The 18,256-nt window shown below is 44.4% G+C and overlaps 1 protein-coding gene across 6 annotated transcripts in view; it reads left to right on the top strand.

Annotated features, from left to right (window-relative positions):
• The window catches only part of LOC149866415 (solute carrier organic anion transporter family member 1C1-like), a 72,731-nt gene that overhangs the window by 2,937 nt on the left and 51,538 nt on the right, over nt 1-18,256 (top strand). For 4 of the 6 annotated variants that reach the window (XR_016441871.1, XM_090043572.1, XM_090043569.1 and 1 more), the window contains 6 exons: nt 1,050-1,199; nt 1,824-2,239; nt 3,021-3,151; nt 8,453-8,599; nt 13,829-13,927; nt 16,191-16,436. Coding sequence is in view for 5 of the 6 variants with exons in the window: in XM_090043572.1 (XP_089899698.1) it covers nt 1,089-1,199; nt 1,824-2,239; nt 3,021-3,151; nt 8,453-8,599; nt 13,829-13,927; nt 16,191-16,436 (1,150 nt within the window). In the remaining variant the exon portion in view is untranslated. The remainder of the gene's footprint in view (nt 1-1,049; nt 1,200-1,823; nt 2,240-3,020; nt 3,152-8,452; nt 8,600-13,828; nt 13,928-16,190; nt 16,437-18,256) is intronic. The other 2 variants (XM_090043573.1, XM_090043571.1) reach the window with 2 other exon arrangements.

The raw sequence follows: 18,256 nt of genomic DNA, 5'->3' as shown, positions 1-18,256 counted from the left end.
GGGGCCAGGAATTGGACTCAGGGAGACTGTCCCCAAGCCCAGTTCCCTGGCCACAGACTTAAATACTGCCCCTGCTACCCACCTGGGTGGTGGGGGCAGGGATAACAGAGCTCCAGGAGCCAGGACTGGGGAAGCTGTCTGTGCCGCAGTTTGAGGCCCTGCAGGCTTTAAATATCACATGTGCTATTCAGCTGGGTGACACAAAAGGTAGTTTATTAAAAGCTGGGGAACCAGGACCCAAGGTCAGGGAAACTCCATTTCTGGCTTCAAATTGTGCCCCAGCAGGAGAGAGGGCAGGCTGTTAATTAATGGGCTTCCCTAAAGGCAGGGTTGGCCCAGGGAATAGCCTTGTAGTACACCTTAACTAGAGAGCTCACCTGTGTAGCTCTCCAGACAGGGGACTGGAACGAATGTACACCCCAGCTTCCAGGCTATTTTTTCTGTAAGAAATTCCTACTAATAGAAATGAATGTCTGTATGCAGCCTAGAGCATTCTAGTTAAGAAAGTCTTTTGCAACATCATTAAAACAGTGCTACAAGTATTACCCTCGCATGATGTAGTTTCATGAGAAGTACTTATTGAAGAGAAGCATTCTCCTTCTAGCTTATATTTTTTCCTAAGGCACCTTTCTTTGTCCTATCATATCCCTTCTATTGTGTTGTCTCTCTCCTCTTTTGTCAGTAATAATTATCTGTCTTTTTTAGGTTCTGATCTTGCAAACATTTAGCCCACAAGTCACTTACTTTTTTTGTTCCCCATACAGATATTTATTGACTGGTTTCAAGTTATCTTGTGTTTGATAAGCTGTATAGATTAAAATGTGAGATTCTGCATCTATTAGGCATGTTTTTCTATCTTTACATTAATTTGGTGACTCTCCTCTGAACTTTCTCAGTTCATCAGTAACATCCTTGAATTGTGAATAAGAATAGGGTCTCTCATTTGTAAATCTCAAGGCAGGGTCTTTCCATTTCACCAGTTTGTAAAATACCATGCATACCTTTAGTGCTACATACAGAATAACAACTCACATTGATGTTTTTTCCAGACAGGAAGGCATATATGTTTCCACTCTAGAGGAGCAACCATGGAAAAAAGAATCATTCCTGACCAAATCAAAGACAAATCACTTTCCCAAGACAAAAGTGTTGGGCCACTTCCTCCCAAAAGAATACATCCTACTTTTTCAAAGTTAAAGGTATAAAAGATATCACTCATCACATACTAACTTTAAAATATTGAAAATGATGATTTGATGTTTTATAAAGATCCAGTGAATTTATATGGTACTACTTTACACTATACATGAGAGATAAGAAAACATTACAGCTTTGGATTTTGATCCCAAGCCTAATGAAATCAATGAGAATATTCATATGTTTCAGATCAGGATGTACTGTGGTAATGGTGTAGCAGTAACAATAATGAAAAAAAAACAGCTACATCGTTGTTGTTATTGTCATCATCATGAGTTTTATGCATGAAAGTTCTCAGGCAAGAAAATGGCTAAAACACAAATAAAGCTGGTAGATAGTGACCTGTCCAACAGCCCTTCTCAGATTGGACATGAAAATATAGAACATACTCAAAATTAAATTCAAATATTTTTATAGCAAAGCAGGAGTCTTTGTAAGTCAACTCAATAATAAAATACAATCTCTGCTTTAATGGAAACTATTGAAAAAGGCTTTTTACATAACAACTATGGGAGAACAAAGTATCCAATCTGTGAATTGCCTCTCAAGATTACATGAATAAACCATTCAGGTGTTGAGAAAAAAAAATTGTTCTTCATAAACTCTTTTCCCCCCTTTTTCTTCAGCTATTTCTTGGGGCACTAGCATTTTCCTTTTTTGCAAAAGGACTTTCTGGAAGCTATGTAAAAAGTATATCAACTCAAATTGAAAGGAGATTTGAAATCCCATCATCACTTCTTGGTATTATTGAAGGTAGCTTTGAGCTAGGTATGTGCATTTCTCTTTCTCAAAATACAAGTATGTGCCTTGGTAATGGAGGCAGTAGAAATATATGGACTACTAGCAATAATTATGTTTTGAATCTGTTATTCCTTTGTAGTTTTGCTTACATATCTTCTAATGGCACAGGTAACTTAATGGTGATGATACTGGTGAGTTATCTTGGACCAAAAGTTCACCGTCCAAAAGTAATTGCTGTTGGATGTCTCATCATGTCACTTGGAACATTTTTATCAGTGATGCCTCATTTCCTAATGGGACGGTAAATATGGCTGATTGGTACACTATGCACCATTTGGATGTGAATTATTAAAGTGGATTCCTTTTAGCATATTTGTACTAAGCTGAACTGCAAATTGTAGTTTCCTCTGAATATTGGATCAGTAGCATTATAGGGCAGATATTTTGCTATTCATTGACTCTGATTTATTTACTGAAAGCCTGTCCTGAGCTTCTCAGCACTCTAGCTGTTGTAGCATCAAATTCAGTTCAGGCCAACTGCTTTTCAGACAGATTTTGCAATCTATGCTGAGTTCTTGGGCAGCTGTGGTTAGCCTATGATTCATACCAAAGTTAGTTATGGCTGTCACTACAATGTAGGTATACCGACAGATGCTGTAAAGGACAACTGTGCTTTCCATGTGTGAACCATTGACCCTCTTGCATACCACCATCAACAGCAGACCATCTCTCCTTTACTCTTCTGAATGAAGACTAGTTCAAATCATCCAGCTATTTGAATGTGTATCCAAGTAAAATACTGGAATTTTATAGTCAGAATTACCTTTAAAAATTAATGTGGCCAGGGCTGGCTTAAGGAGTAGGCAGCCCCTAGCTGTGAAGGCAGCACTGTAGTCCCCTTTGGAGGTCTTTCAGAAGCTATCAATTAGTCTTTTTAGGGTGAACTCTAAATTGTGGTTCAAGTACCTATAGGAAGGGAGACTTGATGTACAGAGACATTTCCTGAATGCTAAGGTCATATACAGTATTTGTAGAGGACAAGTCTTTATATTTCAACTATAATCTACATAGTTGTTTTCCAGTTATAATTATGAAAGAATATCCATTTCTGTCAACAACTCCTCAACAAGTTTTTCAGCGTGCTCCCCAACATTATCTTTGCATCCTTCAGCTTCAGATGATATGGAAGCAGCTGAAGAGCTGAAAGAGTCTGGTAAGAAAAGGCTCTATAATTCAAATTTTTCTTAGTTATCTTCATTTTCTATTTTTATTTATCACTAAAGGAGCCTCAATGCATGCACACGTGGAGATAATGGAAACACTAATATGTATGTATATGGTGCTTGAAGAGACAATATGGAGTTAGAGGCCAAATCCAAAAAAAGATTTAGGTGTCTAAATTGGGCTATAGGTGGACTTTAGGTGTGTGCATACATTAAAAATTCAAATCCCCAAAGCCTCTGCTTAGTGGCCACCTAACTCCGGGGACAACTAAATGCACTAGGCACTTCCCTTTTGGATCCAAAGTTCCATATGTACCTGTAATGCCTTCTGCAAATGTCTAGAAGTGCCCCAATCTGAGTATCTAGCAGGTGCTTAGCTACTGTCTAACTCCATTTCCATTTAGAAACAATGTGAGAAAATGCCTAAGATCCTTGAAAGGCCGAATCATGGTTCATGCCTCACAGTTATGGAATTCAACTGGGAGAGTGGTGTTTTATAGCGTTTATATGGTGTGTGTGTGTGTGTGTGTGTGTGGGCATCTTAATTAGCAAAGCTCTGAGAACTGTGCTAATTAAAAGTTCCAAGAGCATCATGTGTATCAGCATCCCTGCACTGAAAAATGGCGGCCGGGTGCTTTGAACTAAAGTTCGTCAAATAAGCTTTAGTTTAAAGTGCCCCACTGCCATTTTTCAGTATGGGGATGCTGATACATGTGACGCTGGAGGATGCTGGAGCACATTAAATTTCCATGCTCCAGCAAACTCAATTAATCAAGTGCTTTGATGTGCTAGAATTACAATGCGTCAGAGCAGGCTCCCTGCATGTGTATAGGAGCCCTTAGGTTCTTATTCCTGCTCCTAAGGCTGAGTATTTTACATTAGGTTATAAACAGACATTGTCACTGATGCCATTGTTCCACAAGCTTAGGCCTCTGCTGTTTCCAGAGTTTCAGGGACCGGGTCCTGTTGGTCAATAGCGCCAAGTACCATGACTATAGGAGTTCTCTCACTTGCACATGTGCACCCCAAGTTGGTGTGTGGCAACCTGCAGCCACATATCCTGAGTTGGGGTGCAGGAGTGAGATATACCCCATGGGGGGTAGGGGGCATAGTTCCTGCACTTGCAGACTTGTGCCCTGAATTGGGGTATGGCAGCCTGATATGTGCTGCAGGAATCCTCTGCAAGGGGATTCCTCAAGTGCGCCTCTGTAAACACACCCTAGGAATGCCCATGCAGGAGAATTCTTATCATACACAATAAGCATTTAGGCTAGGGACAGACATTCAAAAAGCCCAAGTCTGAATTGATTCAGTCTTTGCAGATTAGTTTAACCTACAGAGATTGAACTGATTTGCAAATGGATAGATGTTCACTTTTGATTCAGGAAATGAAGGTACATGTCTGCAGTGGCTCAGGATAGAAGCTGGGGGGCACTAGAGTGATCCCTCCCTTACCTTCTACCATGCTGAGCTGGATGCCCCACCCTGCCTGCAAAGTCCCCAGCTGGGGTGTGCCTGGAGGGGGAGAGGGAAGCAGCCTTCACCAGGAATTTCTCCCCCCACCTCCCGTGTGTTATTCAAGAAGCAGGAGTGTTGCCAGCCCCTGGCTAGCACTCTCAGGCAAAGGCGGCAGTGGGAGGGGAGCGGAGGGAGGACTGCTTGTGTGGAGTGCATCCATTTATTGATGATACTGAGCTTTTCAATATCCATCTCCCTGCTTCTTCATATTTTCTGCAGCAAACTGAGGGCACTCACAGGTCCCATGCATTGCAAACCAAGTCATTTCTCACATCTCTCTCTGTCCCTTCTTGAACATTGTCAAACTGCGGCCTTTGAAGCAAGCCAGCATCCAGCAGGGAGCTTATCAGATCATCAAGAAAACCAACTTCTCTCTGATTTGTTCAAGCTCTTCTTAAACATCTTTTTCTAAGGCATTTGTAAGGAAGAATGGAGGGACATTACCAGCTGGCCTGCTGATTAATTCCAAAAAGGCCTAAGTGGACACTGTTCTGTCTGCCTTTGTTCCAGTGAAATTGGAGACACGCACACATAGATACCTCTTAGCTTAAGCTAGCATGGGGATAGCATGACCATGACCAGATGCCAGCTGGGATCAGTACTGCTGGGGTCCATGCTGTGGGAGAGGGGAAGGAGGGAGGGGGGGATGCCCACCTCCTTCTTGAGCAATGAGCAGCAGGGACAGGGTGGGGCAGGGGAAAGCCAAGCAGATGCTGCTGTGCCTGCTGTCTCCACCTCCTTCTCAGTCAGCCGGACCTCTAGTTAGGGAGGAGAGCGGTGGGGCCAGCCCTGTTATCTGGAGCAGACAGCCCAGCCCAGCCCAAGGCTGAAAAGCATGCTGTGATGCTGGGGAAATCTGATTTAACATAAACCAGGGGTCTGGGACAGAAGGTCCATAAACTGGTTTGACCCAAATTACTTAAGTCTGATACTACATTCAACCAGGTTTATCTTAAACCCATTTTGGCCATTTTGAAACTGGTTTATTTGCACTGAACTTATGTTCTGTTACAGGTTTAAACTGGCTTCTGATGACTTAAACCAGTTTGTGTATAATTTCTGTCCTTAGCCTTAAGGAGTTGCTAATTGTGACTACTTTTGGTTACAGCAACATTTTTGGGCACTAGGACATCTGTTTGTATGCACTTGTGCCATTGTAAACATTTTTGTGGTAGCACTAGGGCAGTAACATAACTAGGGGTGGGCAAGAGGGCACCCATTGAGTCTGCACCCCTGCAGTATTGCCATGCCAGGGACTTTGAAACAGTTCCCAGCTACTATTGCTTTAAGAAGGTGGGCAGAGCACATGACAGCAATTCAGTTGGGACTGTTTAGAAGTTTCTAGCTGTGTAAGGGTGGTGCCCCTTCCCCTGCTCGCAGACCTGTGCCTCCTTCACCCCTGCTTTCAGAACCTGCAACCTGATCCCTACTCCCTCTCAGAACTCATGCCTCATGCCTCCACAATCCTCAGAATCTGTGCATTTCCCCCCCACCTCACTCTTCCACATGTTTTACCTTAGGCAACAGCTTAGCTTGTTACACTACTGCACAAGCGTGACATCTGTTTTGTGCCCTTAGACAGTCAGTCATACAGACAATCAGACTGGGCCCTGGCTGGGAAGGGGTGAATGCACTAGGCCTCTGCGAAGCAATTACAAATACAATTTAGATTCAGCCAATTTGGAGGAACGGTGATTCGATTCGGTGATTTGAGTCACTGTCCTGATTTGATTTGGCCTAATCAGATTTGAAGATTTGGTGCTGATTCAGGAGATTTGGCCATAGACTAAACAGGCAGCAGTCCTTGAGGACACGGCACAGCTACCTCCAGCTGGTACATCTGTTGTGGTGGAGCAAAGGGGTGTGGGTGGGGGCAGATCAATGCCCCAACAGCAAAGGAGGATTGGGGCTGGGACAAGCTGCCCAGCCAGGGCTTGGGGGTGCAGGACTTGGGGAGGAGGGCTCCCGCCACTGTGCGCTGCCATGTGCTGCTGGTCCAGGAGGACATGGGAGCAGGTATGTGCCCCCAGATCTGTGCAGGCTGGGCTGGGCTGGGCTGCACCCTGGACAGTCAGTGAAAGCTGGTGGGAGCGGGGGCTCTGCCCTGCCACCACTTGTCCAGCTGAGCCAGCAGGTGGGGGTGTGTGATGCAGGCACAATTCACTCTGGGTGGAAGACACTGGGAGTGGGGGCTATGCCCTCCCACAGCTCACCCATCCAGGGTGGGGAGGTGCGGTACAATGCCACTGTGCTGCCTCAGACAAGTGGTGTGCAGTGGTGGAAGCTGCTCCAGCTTCCTCGTGCCTCCTGGACAAGCCACAGCTTTGCACCAGCTGGGTGACAAGCAGCAGGGCAGGGCTGGCAGCAGGGGCTATGGGTAATTTTAGGGTGGCTGCAGTCCCCCCCCATAGACCTCCCCTCTCCACTGTGCTCTGTGGGGCAGGCGGAGCCAGTGCTGCGCTCCAGGCTGTGGCTGGGGCTAGCCACCTAGAGCACAGCCTTGGCTTGACCTGCTCCGTGGAGTGCAGCCTGGTGGTGGGCAGCTGGGCTAGCCTCCCAGAGCATAGCCCAGCCCAGCCCACACAAATCTGGGGGCACATGCCTGCTCCCATGCCCTCCTGGACTGGCAGCACATGGAAGCACACAGTGGCGGGAGCCCCCCTCCCTGAGTTCTGCACTGCCCTGGCTGGGCAGCTTGTCAGAGCCCCAATCTCTCCCACTCTGTGGGGGCATTGATCTGCCCCCAGTACACCCCTTCCTTCACACCCTCTGCCCACCACAAAGACTTACCAGCTGGAGGCAGCTTTGTCCAGCGTCCTTGGGGACTGCTGCCTAGTCTATGGCTGAATCTCTGAATCGGTGCCGAATCTTTTCTGAATCAATTCGGAGCCTTCCAATTCAATTTGGACCTTTTAATGGGTCTCCTGATTTGATTTGGATTTGGAGATTCAGCTGCCAAATTGGGCTGAATCTCCTCCAAATCAAATTGGCTACTGAAGCTTCACACAGCCCTAGGATGCACCTCCCTTGCAAACCTGACACAGACCTCTGTGCTCTGCATCTCCTATTGATTAATTCTAGGCAATTCTCTCTTTTAGGTGGCTAACTATACACACATACTTCTCTAGGAGCATAAGTGTTTGACTCTGCATTTGGGATTCTATTCTTAGGTCCAGATGCCCACAGCTAGCTATTGCAGCACTGAATTTGTAGGTGTCTAAGTTCTTTATTAGATCTGGTTGTATGTGTAAAAGTTAGCCAGATTAGTGTTTCCCATTGTTTACCTGCATATGCAACTTTTTGTGTTTCTACTACTGACTTGGAAAGAACATGTATCAATGGCCACAATTAAGTAAAGAATCATGCTTTATGTTCATTACATGTTCAAATGCCCTTGATTTCTGTCTGACTACTTTCACGAATAATCACAATCAGGTCCCTTACTAGGTCATCCTGCTTGCAAGGTTGCTCCCCTTTCCCAAAAATTATTGTGGGAATTTCACTGAGGCATAAAGACACTTGTTATGGTATCACAATGGGTGATATTGTAGCAGAACACTAATGATTTTTGTCCAGAAAAAAAGTCTTCAGGAGATGGTTTTCTACATTCAGTCTAAGGTTATACTTCCAGAAGGAGTAAAAGAGGTGGAAGGAAAAAAAAATGGGAATGAAATCCATAATGGATGTTTAAAGGGCACTATTTCAATTTGCATTGCAAAGTGGTGTTTCTGAAAGCTCTGTTTTAAAAAAATGTATATGTTGATTTCTCGCAGAATGTAAGAAAACAGCAAATTCCTATCTGTGGATGTTTGTACTCATGGGAAATCTATTACGTGGAATTGGGGAAGCACCAGTTATACCACTGGGGATTTCATATATTGATGATTTTGCCAAAGAAGAAAACTCAGCATTTTACATAGGTAATCACTCAAATTCTTTTCATTAGCACTTCTGTACCAAAATTTAAGCATAAAATATATTCCACCAGCTATAGTCTGCATTCCTGACACTATGAAGATAAGCAAGGAATGCTAAAGATGTTCCATGCGTTCCTTATTCCCAATGGCTCTTTCAGCATGGATGAGTTTGCTGCTTGTAAGTACAGAAACTGTGAGTGGTCTAAGTGGGCCACGAAAAGCTACAGGTGGCTTTAGAACTACAAGATGAGTATCCTGCTCTACAAAATGAATGGTGAGAGATCATAGGTGCATACAACAGAAACAGGAAGCAAATCCCCCACCCCCACCCCTTTTCCCCTATCCCACTCTTTTCCTTTAAGATAGTGTGATAATTATTATAAAATGTAACCAAAAGCAGTCAGAGGCACAAAAACATTGGTTTTTGTACGCATCATAGAATAGATACATTTGCCTGTCATGTTATGTTTTATTACAGTCTTTCTTTTATGCAGTAACAGATTGACTGGTGCTGACACCCTCATGTTTTATGAGCAGTACCTTATTCCATAAAAGTCACATTGCCATCAATGGGTACTCTTGAGGAACAAGATACTGTTCAGTGCAACTCAGGGTATATGGATCGGTGTGACAGGGTGCCGTTTTGGCTGCATTTTTTTTTTTTTTTTTTATGTATAGGCCGGTGTGTGTGTCCTCATCAAGTCTTGCTGAATTTTCCTTCTCTGGGGATCAGCTCTCCCCCACCCGCCTCCTTTTACTTTCCTGCCATGACTTGATCTTACTTGGTTCTAAAAAATAAAAGAGGGAGGCTGACCTACAGGTTCCCAGACAGGCTCCAGGCTCACCACCTGTAGGATAATGAGCTGTTGCCTTAATGGCAAAATGCATGCTCCTACCTCCCTTTGACATGCCCCGTGCCTCACAGATGTTTTACAAATTTCTCTTTATGTTGGGGTCTCAGCTGCTGTGGGCTTACCTCCTCCCTCTCTAGCTAGGCCTGTCAGTCAAAACCCACTAAGCAGGGCTTGACTCTGAGGCTCTAGCTCTCTAACTCATTCAGGCTCAAGGCCCTCCATTCCATGCTGTCCACAACACCAGGTCTACTGGTCCGTCTACACTGTGCCCCTGTGGTGCCAGGCTGTGCCAGCCCTCTCTGGCTTTGCCCTTTTCTGTAGTTAGAGCCTTTCATGTAAGTCCACCCACTAGGCTCCTATCTTCCCTTCAAGTGACTTTGGGCTCATGACCCTAGTGCTGTACCCCTAGTGCAGCAGGGCTTCTTGAGCCCTCTATCATGGCACCCCTTGGCACTAATGAGGCCTCCTTCTCCCCTACAGCCTTAGCCACAAACCACCAGCATTTCAACATTAAATGTAAACCATGGGCCCCCTATGCCCATATAATGAAAAAAAAAAAGAGAGACAAAGTGCCCACTTACATATGATTATGCTTCTGTCTCACAGCATGGCATATTCTTCCCAAGGAGGCTGCTGCAGCTGCTCCATAATCATCAGGAGTCTCTCTTTCTGCTGCCTCTCTGGCTTTCTCCACTTGAGGTTTAGATGGTTCTGGCCTTCTCTTTCCTGCCACCTGACCAGCTGGCAGGGCTTGATCCTTAACCCCTGCTCAGCTGGCCAGCTGCACTGGGAGGGTGCTGGGGTGGGGAGGATGGGACACCCACACGCTCAGCAGTGGACCAGGATATGGACCAGAAGTACTTCCAGTTTCGCTGCTGAGCACACAGCTGGGGTGGGGTGGGGAGCATATTCCTGTGGGATGCTCCATCTGCCCCACCATCGCAGCATTCACAAGCTGCGCCTCATACCTCGAGGTATGTAGAAAAAACATTTAAAGCTGTGTCTATGTCCAAATTATCAAATCTTTCTGAATCTCTCTGAATCAATTCAGAGGGTTCCGATTCAATTCAGAAACATTAAAGGGTCTCCTGATTCGATGTGGATTTGGCCACTGAATTGGGCTGAATCTCCACCAAATCAGATCAGTGACCAAAGCTTCACACAGCCCTAATGTTTATATTACACATTAGATAGTTAATATATAGATATTCTGTTTATTACCTATTGCATTTTTAGAAGATTATTAAGAGATCTTATATCTTTGGGTGAAACCTTTCATATTGAAGTTGAGTAAAAGCTGACATAAATAATTACATAGAGAATGAGATCGTGGCCTATTTGAAGTTGATGGGATTTTTGTGATCAACTTCCCTGGGGACAGGATTAAATGCAAAGGGCCTGGTTTTTCAATGAACTACACCAAATTCTACTTGGTGACAGCAGCATGGAATTGGGTAGATCCAAGGGAGTGCAGTGGTGTGCCTGCACCCCACCCCCTTTTGAACTGGACCACACTGAAGGAGCCTCTTGGGAATTTTTAAAATTCCCAATCAGGTAAGAATCTTCCCCCCTTCCCCTTTGTGCTCAAAGGCATGCCCTCTCCCCTCTCTCTCCCTTCTCCCATTTCCATATCTGCAACTGTTGCTTTTCTTACTGTCCTGGGGGTGGAGGAAGCTTCAAAGCTACTCAGCCACAATGTAGCTGAGCTGGAGAGGGTAGGAGTGGCTTTGAAATTTGTGCCATCCTTGGGACAGTGAGGGAAGCAGTAGCAGCAGGCTGGCGGGTGAGGGGGAGAAAGGAGAGGAAAGGGATGTGCATTTGAGCACTGACAAGAAGTAAGGAATTCACATGTGTTTGCAGGACTGTAAAAAAGTCCCCAGAGGCTCCTGTGGTGTAGTCTGTTTGCATCGGTGGGTTGCTGGGAGGAGGGAGTGGAAAGCAAGGGTGCAGCCACCTCTGAAGCACAGGTGGCTGCTCCTGCACTTTCCCTTTGCCAAATATTGGATCCACCCCTGTGAGAGCATACTGTTTCACGATGGACACTTTTGATCATTAGCTGAACAATCACTGTATTAAATGCATAAAACTGTACACTTGTCAGTTTAGCCAGACACCTTGAAACAATATCTCCACATTTTCTGATGTAAAGCAAAGGGATGATAATGCCAAGTGTGCCTGGTCAGACAGCCTCTTATATTCATTTGGTCAGAGATTCTTTGTCGCATTGATAATAAAATAAAGAAATTACTTCAGGGTATAAGTTTCAATGTAGCTGAACATAAGCGGTGCATGCCCCCTGTGGTTGGAGGGGCACAGTGGCGGCGGGAGCATGGCAGCAGTGGTGGGAGTGGCAGGAGCATGGTGGCAGTAAGCGGGGGAGCTCCCATAGCCACCGCTGGTGCTGTCGGTGGTGGGGAGGGGTGTAGTGGCGAGCACTGACCAAGCGTCACTGACCACGTGCAGACGCCAGTGGCAGCATTGGCAGTGGCCTGTGGGAACCGTGGACCACCAGCAGATGCCACCAGCGATGTCAGCAGCACCTTTTTACAGGGGGTGCACCGCCACACTCGGGGGTGCACGTGCACCTGTGCGCACCCCCTACGTGTTGCCCCTGCAGCTGAATGATCTGGGCAGGTAGTCTCACAATGGGTTTTTGAAACCCAAATCACTCACAAACTTTATAGAGTTTTATCCCCATTCGATTCCTTGCAACTAAAGATCAGCATAAAGAGAAGGGGAAACCTTACAAAGGCTGTAGGAATTGCCTCTGAAATATTTTTAACTAATCAGTAAAACCATATTGCATTATATTTCAGTTAAAAATATTTCAGCAAGATGCTGTGTGGGCCTTTCAGGCTTGTACTAAACCGTGGCCATCTGCTGCTTCTTGCATTTCATCCTCCTCTGTCCCTCATCTACTCATGGACTAACCTTAGGGTTACTGTATTTCCGAAAAGAGGACACCTGTGGGAGGAGAGGGGTATATGATTGTGGGGGGTGGGTGGCAGTGATATGCCCATGCCCTGCCCCTGCCCCTCACTCCCAACCCACAGTATCCCACCCCCAAGACCATGCTGGTGCCCCTCACTCCCAAACCGCAGCTCCTTGCTGATACCCTGACCCACAACCCCATGCCCTCCCCTCCACTAGCCCTGCTGATGCTCTCTACCCCCTCCAGCCTTGCAGCCCATGCAGCTCCCTGCTGCCCCCAAAGAACCTCTTCACCCTGCTGCAGCCCCAGCACTGGCAGATACGCGTGCGCGCGCGCACACACACACACACACGCACACACACACACACACACACACAGAGGAGAGCACTGGGGGATTGTGGTGAGCAGTGCATTGCATAAATATTGCATATAGTGTTATAAAATGTAGCCCAGAGAAGTTCCTCTTTCATTCAGGTACTTTTTTGTGGTGCTTCTGCTGTTTTTGTATCAATACAGGGGCAAATGTCTGCTTGAACTGTGTGGCACTTTGAAGGCATTTGGAGCACTACAAATGTAACATTTGTCCATGGCCTCTGTTGGCTGTTTAGTTTGTGAGCAGAGACCTGGGGAGAAATTTGACTTAGTGAAGTCAATAGCACAATTCCTACTGACTTCAGAGTCATAACTTAATCCCTTGCCTTCTTGTTTCTCTACTAGCTGACTTTTGCAGCAGCTGCATTAGCTGCTGGTTTTTCTTTTTCTCATATTCCCTTGCATTTATGATGACCTACACTCAAATACAGGTATCTTAATTCTGCCTATTATAGGTAGTCACTGAGATCTATTCTCCTTTTCTAAATCTGTATCTCTTTACTTATATAACACCTATATCCATAGTGTGCTCTGAATTATGAAAGGACATAAGCACAAACAAGGTACTCTTATTTAAATTTATGGCATGAATATACAGTATAGGGAAAGTTGTGTATCCAATGGTTACATTAACTTCATGCTACCTCTTGTAAATGTAATCGTGGCCCGTGCAATGTGTAGAAAACTATACACTTATTAGTTATATTGTTAGCTGAACAATACAACTGTGTACAGCTGAAAAAAGCAAACATGTTTTATTTTAAAATCACTGTCACACACACTCCTCTTTTCCTGTATTATATCATAGCCCCTGATCCTGCCAGGTATATTATGTGTACGTTCATACGAAGCCATATCAACTTCAGTGGGGCTCCACAGGAGTGGAAAAGTCTGCTATTACATTGCAGAAAGCAGGATCTGGCTTTAATTTTTTAAGCAGAATTTCTAAAATGTATACTTCTGACATGGATATGGGCATGTTATAGGCATGGGTGTTATTTGCAGAATAATTGTTATGCTTTTCCACATGCAGTGTAAAAGTTACTACATTGTCATATTTTTCTCCTGTTACAGGCATGGTAAGAACAACTGGAATGGTTGGACCTACCCTTGGCTATCTGCTTGGAGCTTTCTGTGCCAGCCTGTGGGTTGACATTGGAATTGTGGATCTGGGTAAGAAACAGGAATGAGGCATTAGTTGATAACACATTAGTTGATAAGTGACTCAGCTATTCAATATGTATTCATAAACTGTTTTCACATAGCTATTCTAAAAAGGGTGCTTTTCAAAAGCTGTTACTGTTTCAGTAACAAATATTATTGCTGTTAGAGTTATTTATAAGCTAGAAACCTCTAGAAATGAAGAGAGCGAGAAGTGGTGGAACTGTATTAAACAAACATGTAGTACCTTCCAAAACTTTGGTGGTTCTCCAGGTCATGGAGAAATGGACAAAGATGGATATTTTATTGCCCAAATCTCATGACTCATTTCAAATTTTGAGGCGAGCTTTGAGCTCCATTAGAGCTAAGTATGAAGGTTTAAAAAACCTGGCACAAAATTGATTCATTCTTCACAGTGTTTTCAAAGCTGTGTAGATTGAATCAATAACAAACTGAACTGATGTTCAGTATTCGGGTCGCCAAGACAGGGAAAACACAGCACTGGCCCAGAACACAAGCTCAAGTGCACCAACCCACATGACCAAGGTGCCCAAGGCTGCTGAACCCAGTTCAGTGGCAGCCCAGGTATGATTGGCAGGTAGGGCCTGTGGGGTGAAGCCCCCATTGGGGGTCTTTTCTTCTGCTCCACTCCCAGCAGCTCGAATCCAGGCTGGGATCATCTCAGCCCTGCCCCTTCCCCAGTCTTCCACATCTGAGAGGCTGGGAGGGAAGGTGTAGGGCTGGGAATGCACTCCCCCGGCACCAGTACCAGCACCCCAGCTGGGCTTTGCTTGGCACAGAGGAAAAGCGCTGGGGGACTTTTAACTTCTCCACAGCTTGAGCTGGGCTAGGATCACCCCAGACCTACCTCCTCCCCAGCTAGCCTTCTGCCTCTTGAGATGTGTGTGAGGGTGGGGAACATACCCCCCCACCAGCCCCTCAAGCTGAGGTCTGCTCCATGCAGTTGGGAAAGCACCCACCAGAGGGCTTTTCACCTCCCTGCAGCTTGGGATTGCCCCAGCCCCACTCCCTCCTCAGCCATCTGCTTGGAGGTGGGTGGCTGGGGAACTGACAGGGCTGGGGTGATTCCAGCCCAGCTTGAGCTGCAGGGGGGTGAAAAGCTCCCCTGGTGGGTGCTTTCCTCCTGTTCTGGGAAGACAGGGGAGTGCATTTCCACCCTGGTTTCTATCCTCCTGCTTTTTGGAGGTGGACAGCTGAGAAGAGGGCAGGGCTGAACCAATCCCAGTGAAGCTCCAATCTGGAGAGTGGGGAGCTCCTTAGTGGGAGGCTAACCCCCCCACCTGGAAGATCTGGGGTAGTGAGTGCCAGGTGGGAGCAGGGAGGGGTGCGTTCCCCCCTTCTCTAGGAGGCTGAGGGGGAGGGTGGTCCTGAGTTAATCCCAGCCCAGCTCACTAGTCTGCAATGGGGGGAGCAGAAAGCCCCCACCAGAAGGGTTTTCCTCCTCTTCCTGTACAGAGTGGGGCTAGGGTGGCTGGGGGTCCCTTCCCCTACCCCACCCCTACCTCCTGCTGGGCTGACAGGCTCAGGCACAAAGCAGGCTAGGGAGAAGAGGCTTTAGTGCCTCAGCTCTGTGACAGCTTGGGGTGGGGGTGCGTCCCTGTTTCATGGGAGCAGACAACACAGCCTAGGGCTGCAAAGCATTCTGGCATGCAAGGGGATGATAAGTTAACTTAAGACAGGAAGGGATCTGGAACAGAAGTTCCTTAAACTGGTTTAATCTAAATCACTTAGATCTGATACTACATCCAATCAGGTTTATGTTAAACTGGTTTCAGCCATTTTGAAGGTGATTCATGTGCACTGAACTTCTGTTCTGTTACAGGTTTAAACCAGTTTCCAGTCACTTAAACCAGTTTATGTGTAACTTTTGTACCTAGCCTTAAGAGAGACTGTTTTGTTTTTTTCCCCCTTTTTCCTTTTTGCTGTCTCCTGCCCCCATAGGAAAATGCTGCAATGGCAGACAACAGAAAGGAAAAGTTGTAAAAAAATGCAGAGGGGTATATTGGTCCTTGAACAGAAAGACAGGAATTTCTAATTCTTGGATGCACAGTGTGTTCCTCCATTGACTTAAGTCTCCTATGGAATATGGTTCTATTAATTGTAAATGTTTAAATGTCGGCTATAAATATTCATTAAAATGAATTGTAATTACTTTGTTTACTAAAATATATAATATATTTCAATGAACTAAGAGAATAAAATCCATTGTGTGATCTTTCTCTCTTTCCGCCTCTCTCTCTTTTTTTTTTTAAAGATAGCCTAACCATAAATCCTAAGGATACTCGTTGGGTTGGTGCCTGGTGGATTGGATTCTTAATATGTGGAATAGCCAACTTCCTATCTTCATTGCCTTTCTGGTTCTTACCTTATTCCTTACCAAAAGAAGAAGAAAAAAGAAATACAAAAGAGCTGAATATATCATCTGTAACTGCTCAAGTTGATTACTCTGCAGTAGAGCCCCAAATTCAGCCAAAGTTAAAGTTCTCAAAGGCAGTAAAAGGTGACAGTATATTTCTTGTCGTATACATTCATGTATTGATTCTGTTTGTACAGCCCCTGCAATTTCCACTGGGCTGCAGTGGAAATGGTAAATAGTAGTCTTCCTATGTAGGACAGTGATATCCACTAGAGAGATTGTACTTCATGTTCCTTTTCCTGGTGATCCACAGAGAAGTTATGACTTCTACTACTTGGTTAAATCTGTATGAAATGCTGACTGTCCAGTCACTATTGTGCAGTCATTTAGGATGTGTATAAACAAGTATTAAATGACAGCTCTGTAACCTGTGTTATTGCACAGTAGTGCCAACGAATGGCTTTTTTGTGCTACTGATTGCACAGTAGCCCAAGATTACTGCCTAGTAGCATTGTTTCTGCCATGCAGTGCTACTGCATATTAGTCTTGGATTACTGTGCAGTCAGCATCTCATGTAGATGTGGCCCCTGAGGATTATTAGATCAGGGTGTTACTTTTAGCTCTGAAAGTGTCCATTCTAGTTCTCAGTTGATAGCACCTTATTATGCTGCCAAGTTGCATTGACTTTGGTGGAGTTACTGATGATTTAAACAAAGTCAGAATTAGCCCCATGATATGCTTCCTCAAAAATGTTTTTCCTCTGCTCAGACTCTACCCTTTTTTAATCTGGTCACCTGTAAGAGGGTGGAGACATTAGAGGTCTTAGATACAAAGGTTTTACAGTCCCTAATGCTTTACCTTACTTGTGCCCATACCTTGTTTCCATTTGCAATGGGGGGTGATGGACTTGTTCACCATGCAAGCACCTGCAGATTAAACAATATAGTTAAAAAGCTGTTGAGTTCATCATGGCCACCTTGTCTTCAGGGCAGTCATCAGGAATAGAACAAATAGATACGTTTTATTGACAGACCCCTTATAAAATTAGCTAAAAAGAAAAATTCTTCTGCTACAATAGTAATAGAGTCTGTATTGTTAGAGCCACAATAAGTTAACTCTTCCTTGCACAAGCCTGGCATTCCAACCAGCTGGAAATAGTAGAACTCACACAATCTAGGCAGGGTATTCTGACAGTTATAGTTAAGAATACAATTTTTTTTAACACCTGGGATTCACAGGCATTTGAAATAAGGAATTAGATATCATCTGTAACCGATTTGTGTTTGAATAGTTGTTATGTTGATACCAACTGTAGCAATTCACAGCTGACTAGACAGAGACATCATTTTGCCAGGTGCACTATCTGCATTCAGCCTGAAGAATGTATAGGCCAAAATCTTTGGCTCATGAAAGTAAAATTTATGATAATTTTAGTTCTTTACCACATGAGGACAAAGAAACTGTCCATTAGCTGAGGGAATATTATTGTTTGTACTCTCTCTATTCAACTCCTATATATAAAAGTAATAAAAAAAAGTTACAAATTAGCTTTTTCCAATGGAAATTTGTTCATTTGTTAGTGGGAAATTTTCTATTTTATTTTAATTTGGGGGGGGAGGGGAATAATAATTAAAAAAAATTGTTTTCAGTAAAGTTGAAATGTTTATTTCCAACCCTTTAATCTTAGGTTTTACATTATGTTTTGTTGTCATATATAATAGATGATTAAATATATATATATATGTCATATATAATAGATGATTATGATTAAAAAACAGGATTTTCAATAGCAGGATTTTCTTGTTTTAATAATCAAACCCTTCAGAATTTTCAACTTATGATAAACTTCACAATTTAATTTTCATTCTGAAGAAAATAAATTTGGAATGTTTTAATTTCCCCAGAAGTAGAAATTTTATTTCTGAGCACCTCTAATTACAGTTTCACACAGATTTGAGCCGATT

Source organism: Crocodylus siamensis, chromosome 4 (assembly GCF_052110815.1).
Source record: "Crocodylus siamensis isolate JL-2025a chromosome 4, ASM5211081v1, whole genome shotgun sequence".
NCBI lineage: Eukaryota > Metazoa > Chordata > Crocodylia > Crocodylidae > Crocodylus > Crocodylus siamensis.
Note: the sequence above shows the minus strand (reverse complement) of the source record. Positions and strands in the feature narration are given on the sequence as shown.